Source organism: Neofelis nebulosa, chromosome 13 (genome assembly GCF_028018385.1).
Source record: "Neofelis nebulosa isolate mNeoNeb1 chromosome 13, mNeoNeb1.pri, whole genome shotgun sequence".
Classification (NCBI taxonomy): Eukaryota; Metazoa; Chordata; class Mammalia; order Carnivora; family Felidae; genus Neofelis; species Neofelis nebulosa.
In genome coordinates, this window is record NC_080794.1 from 10,430,331 (window position 1) to 10,442,985 (window position 12,655).

General features: G+C 46.0%; 2 protein-coding genes across 8 annotated transcripts in view; one reads left to right on the plus strand and one right to left on the minus strand.

Moving 5' to 3' along the window:
* The window catches only part of CHRM3 (cholinergic receptor muscarinic 3), a 522,291-nt gene that overhangs the window by 505,230 nt on the left and 4,406 nt on the right, over positions 1–12,655 (plus strand). The gene's annotated exons all lie outside the window — the stretch shown is intronic.
* Positions 7,365–12,655, minus strand: part of LOC131493669 (zinc finger protein 37A-like) — a 126,362-nt gene continuing 121,071 nt past the window's right edge. For 2 of the 3 annotated variants that reach the window (XM_058698292.1, XM_058698282.1), the window contains one exon: positions 7,365–9,854. In XM_058698292.1, coding sequence (XP_058554275.1) covers positions 9,817–9,854 — 38 coding nt within the window. In that variant the 3' untranslated portion in view covers positions 7,365–9,816. Of the gene's footprint in view, positions 9,855–12,062; positions 12,339–12,655 lie in introns of those variants that run through there. The other variant, XM_058698284.1, reaches the window with a different exon arrangement.

Sequence of the window (12,655 nt, forward strand, 5' to 3'; positions counted from 1 at the left end):
CTGACACCTCCTTTCTGTCCCGAGTCACGGGTGCCACCGAATTCTTATCTTCTTGGACCAGCCCAGCCCAAGGCCACTAGGCGATCTCTCCACCTCCCCCTGCAGCCGCCTCTGGAGGAGCCCGCGGTGCTCCTTCCTTTCCAGTGGGCTCTCATCAGATGCGACCTCAGTCTCTGCCTCCCTGCCACCGCCGGTTACCCTGGGCGCCCGCATCTCCTCGGGCCCTTCCGTTATCAGCGCTTCTGTCCTAAGTGCGGCTGCGTTGATGCCAGGGACGCGGGAGCTCAGGCCACAGTTCTGGGTCTGCTGTGCGAAAGAAGTCGTGAAGATCTCCGAGTAAAACGGCGAGTGGGAGAAGCAGGAACCTTCCCTTGAGGCGCCTCCCCTGCGGTGAATTGAGGGAGAAAAACTAAAACACACTGTGCTCGGAGGGACTGGAGCCTGTAGGGCGGCCGGCTATGCCCTGCAGAGGCTGTTCCCTCTACCTGGAATGCTGTGCTCTTTGTTTCCTGCTTGGCAGCCTGGGGTTTTATTTCTCAAGACTCGCCAAATACCCCCGCCGACTCAAGCAAAGCTGGTTATTCACCAGACTCCTTCTCTTGCGGCAATTCACCGTAGCTAACGGTGTCCCTAAGGAGTGGTTTCTGGGGAGCAAGAACCCTGTCCCCTGTCCAAGGCCACAGTAAGCGCTCAAACGCACAGACTGTCTCAGATGATGACTGAAGGGTTGATCAAATGATGACAAGATTGATTCCCGTAGGTGGGGAGTGGGATTTCCAGAGGAATTAGATGTGAGCTGATTCTTTTTTTTTTTAACGTTTTATTTATTTGAAAGAGAGAGACAGAGAGAGAGAGAGAGAGAGAGAGACTGAGCACAAGTGGGGGCAGAGAGAGAGGAAGACACAGAATCCAAAGCAGACTCCAGGTCCTGAGCTGTCAGCACAGAGCCCGACGCGGGGCTCGAACCCACCAACCGTGAGATCATGACCTGAGCCGAAGTCAGACACTTAACCACCTGAGCCACCCAGGTGCCCCGTGAGCTGATTCTTGAAGAGACTTTGCCAACCGGCTTGCCAGGTTCATGGGTGCCAGGACGTTTTCCAGGCACTGGATCCATTTTTCTAGATCTCTATTATCTGTCTATACACGGGAGTTTTTCTGCCTCTGGATGACAGACCTCTAGGGCCAGATAATTTTGTCGTCGGGGGCTGTACTGTAGGATATTTATCGGCGTTTCTGACACCCCCCCCCCACCGCCCCTGCTACACACATTCTCCCCAAGTTGTGACAAGAAGAATGTGTCCAGACATTACCAAACGTCCCCCGAGGTCAGAGTCACCCTGGGTTTAGAACTCCACAGAGGCTGGCTCTCGTTTAGCCTTGAAAAAACCATTCTGTAAAATTGAACAATCACAGAAACTTAATAGTCTTAACCATTCTCAAGAAACTGCTGTGGACCCGTCAGGCTATGCTGAATGTTCTCTACACATTCTATCCAATCCTCAAGTAGGATAATCCTCATTTTATAGTTAAGGAAGCAGGATCAGAGTGCTCAGGAGATTGCCCACCTGGCAGAAGGGGTATGTTTGCTGACCTAACGGGATCGGGCCGGACTCAGTCTCCCCTTATGTGCACGCCCCCAAGTAACTGCTACTTCTTTGCATACAGTCTTCCGGCACGTGGGGATGGGGAGGTGCAAATCGGCTCAAGTTTCAAAGGAAATCAGATCTATGAAATACGTCCAGCTACAAAAATAGATACTCTGATAAATACGGACCTTGAAAAAAATCATAACTAGTCTAACTGAAAGCAATCAAAAAACATAAATGTGAAGTCAAAAGAACATTCTTTGCCAGGTGTCCTATCAGTATATAAATGGACACGTTAGAAACATGTAGTCCAGGGGCGCCTGGGTGACTCAGGTGGCTAAGCATCCGACTTCAGCTCAGGTCATGATCTCGCGGTCTGTGAGTTTGAGCCCTGCGTCGGGCTCTGTGCTGACAGCTCAGAGCCTGGAGCCTGCTTCGGATTCTGTGTCTCCCTCTCTCTGCCCCTCCCCTGCTCATACTCTGTCTCCCTGTCTCAAAAATAAATAATAAACATTAAATTTTTTTATTTAAAAAAATATGTAGTCCACAAGTCTGTTTTCACTAGATTTTTCATCAGAATTATTTCTCTGAGTGCATTAGCTCTGCAGTTTACAGACACGATTCCTCACCCATCACAAACGCATACACCGTATTCAAAAGAAGTAACAGTAAGTTTTCAGAATATCGAGAAAATAAGAAGTAAATCCTAGATCCTGAAGGTTTGCGGGAGAACAGAATCCAGCTGGCCCCTCTTTCTCTCTTTTCCCTCGGAAGCGAGTAAGTAAAGGGATAGGGAGTGAGCCCCTCTGAGCTTTGTTTTCTACTTCTTGCTGTTGCTCTAAAAATTCTAATAACAAAAGGTGTGCGGCTCGAGAGTGCTGATGCAGGTAATTAGTCCAATGTAGACGTTTGTTTTTGAGGCTCCACCGTGTTATTTCAGCAGCCAGCTGTTGTGCATAGACAGTAGTGAGGCCAATACTTTGCCAAGCAGCCTTCCTTTTTGTTGTCAAATGGCATAAAACCTATGAAAGGCAGCAACCAAGGGAGGCGGCATGATCCATCGACTTTTCAAAAACAAGCTTTCTCTTTCTGAAGTGGCGTTTTATTCCCATTTTGGCATTCCGGAATGTTCTGTTCGCAACAGGAGCAATTGCACCATATTAGGGCACGACTTTCCTCCTGGCAGCTCGAAACAAGAGCTGGGTTCACAAAGTTTGGTTCTGACTGTGCGAGTCTGCAAAGGTTTGATTCCCTTTAAAGACACGTTTGACTGCAGAGGGTTTGTTGACCCTTTGGCTGTCTCTCCACGCACCGCATGACTGAGCCGCGTGGAGGTTCCCGCTCACCGGCCTGGGGAGAAGGGCTGCAGCCTCGGGCCCGCCCGCCGAGCCGCTTCTCCGGGTCTGCTTCGCCACCTAGTGGCCGGCTCTGGAATTGCCTGTCATCTGAACAACGTAGCGTTGGGGAAAGTCCTTTTCATTGAAGACTGGTGAATAAGAACACAGAGACCCTCTGAACAAAGGGGAGGAGAGACCCACAGCAAACCCTGAAAAGTGATGCGTACTTGATGCTGAATGTGGAGGAAGGGCTGAATAGTTGATCTTAGAAAAAAGCATGGTTGTGAACTGCAAAGGTATTTTTGGTTTTTTCCCTTGGCCCTTCGTGATCTAATAATAATAATAGTAATGGTAATAGTTATAACAACAACAGAAGTGGAATTAAACTTATAGAAAAAGTTAATTTACACATTTTTAATCATTTCAGGAGGTTTAAAAATTGACAGCCCCCAATCCTTTTTTTTCACGATGGCTTAGAGGAAATGAAATGACTTTGTCTCTTGGAATTCATTTAAAAAATGCCTCACATTTACATTGGCCTTTTAGGTGTCTCTAAGCACTTTTACACGTGTTTTCGTACTGGATATTTACATTTTTTAAGTTTTTAAAACGTCATCTAGGTAGTTTACAGATTTATAATCCCAAAACCTTTTCCCATAACTTAGGGGGATTAAATTTCTCATAATGTTACTTTCAACTCTTGGCACTCTCAAATAGTTCACATTTTGTTCCAATTTTTCATTTTAAATACTAATAAAAGAGGCCAGACTATCCACTGCAGTGACTTTCAAACATTGCTGACCAGGACCGACAGTACAAATTACATTTTATGTCATACCTGTGTATGTGAATATGTGTGTCCTAAAAAGAAGTCTTCAGAAACAGTACTTACAGTTATCATGTGTTCTGATATGCCCTGTTCAATTCTGTGTCTTTTCTTTTTTATTCCCCGGTTGGCCCACTGATTGGTTTCTGGTTTCTGTTTTGAAAAACTCAGCGAAGCAATTCTGTATGTGCTCGTAAATACAATGTGGAGAAGATGGTCTGGAAAAATATACACTCAGAGGTGAAATCGGGAACCAACCTATATATGCACAGATGTCACTAATCCACGTGGAAGGATAGGGCGTTCCTCCCAGAATCGTGGAGAAGGACTTCGTGTCCCCACCCACTGGCAGGATCGTGCTCGTTTTTGAATGCCTCGCCTGAGGTCTGCAGGCTGGAACACTTCCATAGCAATGCCCTGAATGTCCCACCAACCCCCACGGGCCCCGGCTCCCACCCGACGGGTCGGAAATCTCTGGATCCCTGTTCTGTTCCTGCCTCACCACCCCTTTGCCCTTGGGCAGCCTGCGTTCCTAGACCTTCTGCTTGCAGGGATCTCTGCTCCCGCCACCTGTTCCTTCCCGAGCATGAGAAGGCGGGGCTTCCCTCAGGTGTCCTCACCAGCGGACATCAGTTCAGTGACCATAGATTAGGAACTTCCTTGATTCGAAATAAGCCCTAGAGCATGTAGGCTTTTGATGGACAAGCTCCACAGTGTGTAAGCTGTTGAGTCAGGATGAGAAAGAGTGCCGAGCCTCGAAATCACATCCCCTCCTCGGGGAAAGGCCTTAAACAGGAGCCCCACGTTTATCATCGTTTCATTTGGATCTTACCCAGGACCCCTGGTTCTTAGCAAGTTACATGTTACTTCTGAATGTACGGAAAGAGAGTAGGTGACTTCATGTCTAATTAAGTCTTTTTAGATAGTCCTTATGGAAGCCCTTAGGACCTTCTGATCGGTTTCTCTGATGTCATACCAACAAGACTTCCATCGCTGAACCTCTGAGAGCACGAGGGTGCTTTTAAGAAGACGGATCTGGCACAGGGGGCCAGGGAGAAGGTTATGGAAGATGTCTCAGGTACCTGTACCTGAGTGAAAGTTGGAGGAGGAGGAGGAGGTCTTGTTTCCTGGCCACATACGGACACCCCCTTACTAGATCCCATGGGTACAGCTCGCTGTGGATGGACTGGGGGCACTGGAAATGCACTCCCCTGGCTGGGGATAGAAGACAGTGTGCTGTGAAGATGCATGGCCCCTGTGGATGTTCCCATGGAGGAACAAATGGGAGAAGGGCCCCCCGCAGCCATGGGGAGACAGGGTGCACAACTGACTGGAGAACTGGGGTTTGCCACGTGTCAGATAGGACGTTAACTATTCACATATAACGTGGGTATTACCTTTTCCACCCACGAATGCTGCCCCGTGCCAGCAAGGAATCTCATCTGTATATAGCTGCAATCTCCGTTTTCACGCCCCATTCGGCATGGGGAATCGCCACACAGCAGCTTACAACACCCATTTGCCATTTCGGCTGGTGGCAGGGTTCCCAGGTCGGGGTGTTAAAAGCTGAGATCCCGGGTGTCAGCTGGCCTGAGCTGAGCTCTGGAGTTGTGAGGCTGAGGGACCAGCCGCTCCAAGTGCGTGCAGGCTGTCACAGACCCTCATGACCCAGAGGCAGAGACGCCCCCCTACCTCCCACAGGGCGCCAGGCAGGGAGCGTGCGCGGCCCCCCGTGACCCCTGCATCACCAACATCCTCAGACCTGGTTTTTCCTGACCCTCTCCTCACGGAGAACCAACACCAGGGTGGCGGGCGGAAAATTCCAGCATCTTCCCGTCTTTACTCTCTTCCCTGCCTCCCTCTGGCTTTGGAAACGCATACTTTTCCCATTAGGAACGTTACAGATTAGGCTGAAGTCCTCTTTGTCCATCACCCGCACCCTCATCGTCTTCCCCAACTGAGACATCACTGCTACTATGGGATTTGCATCTTTCTGTCTTTTTATGACAATTTTAAACATATAAGCATCTATATAAGGTACATACTATTTTTGTATATGTTTTATTGGTACCTGAATCATATCATGTTTATTCATCACCCCACACGCATTTTTTTCCTACTCAACAATATATTTTTAGAGCTTTTAGAACTATGTTCGTATATATCCAGCCATGAAATCATCACCATTACCAAGGTCATGAAGCTCACTTATCCTCTTTGTTTTCTTCTAGAATTAGAGCTTCAGATCTTATGTTTAAATAGATAGATGAGGGGCACCTGCGTGGCTTAGTCGGTTAAGCATCCAGCTCTTGGTTTCAGCTCAGGTCATGATCTCACAGTTTGTGAGTTCGAGCCCCACATTGGGCTCTGATGGTGTGGAACCTGCCTGGGATTCCTTCTCTCCTCTCTCTCTCTCCTCTCTCTCTCTCTCTCTCTCTCTGTCTCTCTGCCCCTCCCCAGCTTGCTCTATCTCTCTCTCAAAATAAATAAATAAACATTTAAAATTTTTTAAATTGATAGATCATAGATAGATAAACTTTTATTTGCTGTATTCCCTTTTATGTATTACCAAATTTTGTTAATCCACTCTCAAACTGATACTCTTTTTTTCCTAATTGTTGTCATGCCAACAAATGCTTCAGCAAACATCCTATGCACATCTCCTTGAATATATGCAAGATTTTCTAGAGGACAGATACTTAGAACTTAAATTGCTGGCTCATGGGGTACCTATTTTTTCCATGATCCTGCTGAATCACTTTTTGTGGTCGTTTGTCCATCTACTTAGATTTAACGGGGTGAGGAGGGATCTTTCGTATTTGATTAGGCCAGTACACCATTCCCTGGTGCCCAAAGACTTAAATGTTTGTAGATAAAAAGAACTTATCCCTAAAGCCCTGTTTCAGCCAGAGTATTTCTTTTTTAAAGTTTTTCTAATGTTTATTGATTTTTGAGGGAGAAACAGAGCACAAGCAGGGAAGGGGTAGACAGAGGGTGAGAGAGAGAATCTCAACCAGGTTCCGAGCCGACAGCACAGAGCCCGACTCCGGGATCCATCTCACAAAGTGTGAGATCATGACCTGAGCCGAAATCAAGAGTCCGATGCTTAACCGACTGAGCCACCCTGGCGCCCCTCTACCAGAGTATTTGAAGTCTGCTTTTAAAAGCACACTTTGAGCATGGTCTGATTTCTTTCTCCTTGTGTTCCTGCGGTCACAACCCAGCACTGAGGACAGGAGAAGTTGGCGTTAGTGGAAAGCAGGCAGCATATCAGTTAATACTTCCGAGAATTAGCCTGTCACACCATGTTTCTTACCCTCTTCATAACCCACAGAGAGCAGGCGGTGGCCAGGGTTTTCGTTTGTTTTTATTCTGATAAGAACCCTTAACATGAGATCGACCTCCTTAAAAAAAATTTTTTAAGTATATTTATTTTGAGAGAGAGAAACAGAGCACATGAGTGAGGGAGAGGGAGAGAGACAGAGAGAGGGAGAGAGAGGGAATCCCAAGCTGGCTCCACACTGTCAGCACAGAGCCCGACGTGGGGCTAGAACTCATGAACTGTGAGATCATGAAGTCAAGAGCTGGACGCTTAACCAACTGAGCCACCCAGGCGCCCCCCCCCCCCCCCCCCCCCGCTTAAGACAATGTTAAGTGCGGGCTGCAGTGTCGTTAACTGCAGACACCGTGTTGTGCAGAAGGTCGCCAGCACTCATTCACCTTGCATAACGTGTGCCCCATTGAATAGTAACTCCTCATTCCCTCTCTCCCCCTGCACCCGCCATGGCTAATCTGCTGTCTGCTTCTACGAGTTCTGCTATTTCCGACGCCTCATATGAGTAACGCAGTGTTTGTCCTTCTGTGACTGGCTTAGTTCACTCAGCATAATGTCCTCAAGGCTCATCGTGCTGTCACATATTGCATCATTTCCTTTTTTAAGGCTGAAAACTATGCCGCTCTACGTACCCCCCATACTTTCTTCATCCCTTCATCCATCCATAGATGTTTAGTTTGTTTCTGTATCTTGGTGATTGTTAGTAGTGCTACATGAACAAGGAAGTAAGGGCCAGTGGTAAGGAAGTAAGGCTTGGAGTAAGGGCTTGAAGCGCTTCAAGATGCTAATTTCGGTTCTTTTGGATAAATACCCAGAAATCATTGCCAAGGACACTGTCATGAGGCCCATCCTCTGTTTTCTCCTAGGAGTTTTGTAGTTTCAGGTCTTATGTGCAATAAGGCTTTCATCTGTTTTGTGTTGACTTTTGTGCATGGCATAAGACTGGGGTCCAGTTTCATTCTTTTGCACGTGGCCGTCCAGTTTTCCCAGCATCGTTTGTGGAAGAGACTGTCCTTTCCTCATTGTGTGTCCTTGGCATTCTGAGCTCTTTCTGGTTACCTGGGTCAGTATGTCTGTCTTCAGGCCAGTGTCATCCTCCTTTAATTACTACAACTTTGTGATGTATTTTTAAATCAGGGATTGTGTTGCCTCTAGCTTTGTTCTTCTCTCTCAAGATGGTTTTCGTTCTCTGGGGTCCTTTGTGGTTCCATCTAGGGAAGCCCTCTTGACAGAGGAAGAAATGTGTCTCAGAGAAGCCAGGCATTCTGCCAAGTTTGTACTCCTTCTCAGCCAGCCCAGAACTCAAACCCAAATCAAACAGGCTCTGAAGACCATGCTTCTTCAACTACCTTTGGCTGCCTTCCAGGGAAAAGTTATTACTGATAACAACAGCATCATATTTATTGAGAGAAGTGCAGTTAGTGCATCTCATTATGTGGTGGCCTCAGATGAGCAACCATGATTTCCTAGACATTTCTCCCTCTCAGAGCCAGAAGTCATAACAGGTTTTCGCTCGTAATTTGCTTTGCTCACTACTTTCCATCTCCCATTTGAAAGGCTTTCTTCTCCTCAGTGACCTGTTCACCTACCAGATTCACATTCTTCTTTTTCACTTTCACATATGAAGATATCAGAAGGAAACAAGTGTAGTTTTCAGGAGTGAATACATGATTATTAACCATTAGCTTTTAATTACTCTCCTTTCAATGTTGTATCACAAGGAGGGAAAGCACGTAACTACAGGTTATTCTCTGTGAATGGCTCTTTCGCAACAGTAAAATTTTTGCTCAGTTCATAATCTATATCCATGGTATGATGGACAGAGACTAGAATATTTTTAAAATAAGAAAAAGCACATATCTGAAACTTTTAAGGGATATTAGATATTGAATTAGCATTGAATTATAAAGAGAACAATGGCCGCTGGTAGATATGCCAAAGAACTTAAGTCAAAGATCGCCTGATAGTTTGTGATTCACAGGGTTTCTAGTGATTAATCAAGAAGCCCATAGACTCCAGCAGCACCAGAACGAGTATTTAATGAGCCCGGGATAGAGACATAGTCCTATGCATGGGTGTCTTCTCTCAATTCTGGTTTCTTTTATATCCTGTGTTCCAACAAAGTATAATTAGAATGGAATATTATACAACTTGTGGTGTGCCACAGATTCCCAGGATGAAGTGAGCCAAACAAAAAGAATTGATCTCAGGCATATTTTTTAAATTCCTACGTGTTTCTTCATCAACATGGGTCAACTGAGCAAATTAATTTGCTCTTGAATTTTTACAAACGTAATGTGATTACCTGCGGGGAGCAATATGACATTGCCTAAAACACTTTGGGCTTTTTAAAAACTATTTTATTCATATCCCGTATCTCATCTGGGGGTAAGCCCATGGAGGGGAGAGTCCTGAGTCATTGAATTCAATGGCACCAATCATAATGGCCTAAAGCTAGTTGTGGCTTAATGAGAAGTGTTGATGTTGAGGGTGACAGTTATGTTAATTGGGACCCTTTTGGCTGCAGACGGCAGCAAGCTATCTCAGGTAGCCCCAGCCACAAAGATAATGGTTGGCTCACATATATATCCTGCAAGGTCAAGGAGGAGGGGTTGACCTCAGGAGTGGCTCCATCCAGGTTTGAGAAGACATCATGATCATGCCGTCTCTGTGCTCCGCACTGCCTGCCATCTCTCTCCTTCCCCTGTACCTCCGCTCTACGCTTGCTTCTCAGGTTTTCCGCGTGGATATAAATAGGTCACCGGCACCTAGAAATCCCCAGGAACACAGAATTACCCTCCCTTTCCAGGACGCATATCAGTTCCCTAAATTTACTCTTGCTGCTCCTGTTTGCATGTTCTTCAGGCTCATTGCTGAGGTAGAGGAGTCAGGACCACATGATTGATGGTCATCCAGAAATTACATACTGTGGATGACAGGCCATTTCTAAAAGAATGGCCGAAGGAGAGACACATAGTAGACAGCCTCTGCATGACATTGGCAAGAAGAAACAAAGATGAACGAAGACAGATGTGCCATCAGCACAAATACAAAGCACTGGGATTATTGGCCGTTATCATGATGTATGAGAAAATCAGCATGGCAGAAGCTGTGAAAATAACTGTACAGAACATGATCAATTCCGTGGGACACGATGACAGAGACTTAGCATTCTTAAGAATTCTGAAAGGTGCTGCAGAGGATATGTGGGATTCAGAGCACACAGCAGGGGCTGGGGTGGGGAGGGCGAGTAGGAAGAAGGGAGGAATATGACATTCGCTGTAGTGCAGCTCAAGCGTGGACCTTGCTGCTATGTCCAGGAGGCTTTGGAATGGAAGACGCTGGGGAGATAAAAGCCACTCGATGTGTAGAAAATTAGCAGAGGTACGTGAGGAAGAAGAGGAATGCATGACAACAGGTGATGATGTGAAGAAGAAAAAAGTAACGCTCATCCGAGCACATGCAGTGGAGGACACTGGACAGGCACCTCGACTCCCCGGGAGAAAGTGGCTGTTAACCTCAGAGACAGGACGTTGAGCTGAGGTGTCTGGTTCGAGACGGATCCATTCTCATCCACCCGTATGGGTGCGAGTGTGATGGGGAAGACGGGCAGACACCTTTAGGTGTCCTATGGGAAGCTGGGAACCGGGTGGAGGGAGAAGAAACAGATCTTCTGTATATGGATCTGGGAAGGAACCGTAAATGCAACAGAGTACCCAAACAGCAAGTCTCACTTCCCGAATACAGACGTCCCGCGGTGAGAGAAAGCTGGAGATAAGGATGAGTTGACTGCACCTAATAAAACCCAGAGAGGTGAAAATAAATAAGGAAGAGGACCCCTTCCATCACCTATGATTGGCAGTTAGTGCAGTGCGGTAGATTTCATCTATGCGTTATTCAGATGTTCCTTTTTTTTAATATAATTTATTGTCAAGGTGACTAACATACAGTGTGTATAGTGTGCTCTTGGTTTTGGGGGTAGATTCCCTTGATTCATCACTTACATACAACACCCAGGGCTCCTCCCAACAAGCGCCCTCCTCAAGGTCCATCCCCCATTTCCCCCTCTCCCCCACTGCTTCCATCAGCCATCAGTTTGTTCTCTGTATTTAAGAGTCTCTTATGGTTTGCCTCCCTCCCGCTCTGTAACTATTTTTCCCCTTCCCCTCCCCCATGGTCTTCTGTTAAGTTTCTCAGGTTACAGATATGAGTGAAAATATGATATCTGTCTTTCTCTGACTTATTCCACTCAGCATAATACCTTCTGGCTCCATCCACATTGCTGCAAATGGCAGGATTTCATTCTTTCTCATTGCCAAGTAGTATTCCATTGTATATAAAAACCACGTCTTCTTTTTTTTTTTAATGTTTATTTATTCCTGAGAGAGAGAGAGAGAGAGAGAGAGAGAGTGTGAATGGGTGAGGGACAGAGAGAGGGAGACACAGAATCCGAAGCAGGCTCCAGGCTCAGAGCTGTCAGCACAGAGCCCGACGCAGGGCTGGAACCCATGAACTGTGAGATCATGACAGCCGAAGTCAGGTGCCTAACCGACTGAGCCCCCCAGGTGCCCCAAACCACATCTTCCTTATCCATTCATCAACTGATGGACATTTAAGCCCGTTCCATAATTTGGCTATTGTTGAAAGCACTGCTATAAACATTGGGGTACATGTGCCCCTATGCATCAGCACTCCTGTATCTTTCGGATAAATTCCTAGTAGTGCTATTGTTGGGTATTCAGGAGTTCTTAAACTCTTCTTCTCTGTAATAGAACAATACACTAGAACACTTAGACTATTAAAAAATTTTTTTACAATTTCAAATAGTCCTGAAGTAAATACATGTGTATATGTGTATGAATGTAAGTGCATGTAAAATTGTATGTGTATGCTTTTGTATGCCCAACCATTTATGTATTTTATGTGTAAGTACACACACACACACACACACACAATACATACATGCTACAGGCACACGCTGTCAGCTTCCGGAATCTTGGAATTTGTGCATTATTTGGACACATGCTGCTAAATTACCTTTCGGATTGTTGACCAGTTTACCCTACAGCCAAGACCGTGAAATTATTTCCTTCACACTGTTGTCAATACTCCATGCATCAAATCACTTATATTTTGCTTCGTAGGTGACAAATGGTATCTCATTGATCTTTAAATGCACATTAATTCCACTTGAAAGAGGTTCATCAAGAGTTTCAGCTAGTCAGGCCAGGTGTATGCAGCATTGGGACAGTCTGGTGGGAAGCAGAGAAACATCCCAGTGGAACACAGAGGTGGTGGGCTCGAGATTGTCTGGGTATGAATGAATCTCTGCTCCCCTCCTCCGTCACTCATTAGCTTGATTCTCGGACAAGTAACTCTCTGTGTCTCAGTTTCTTGTAAAATGTGATTATTTTAAAGATGAAGCGAGATGAAAACATATGGCAATTTGCACGTGTACCACATAGGAAGTATCCAATATATGTTCTGTTTTAATCACTATTATTGCACTAAATTGAGCTTTGAGCATCCTGAAAGCAAAGTGAGCTCACTGTTCGTAAGAGGAAGAGTA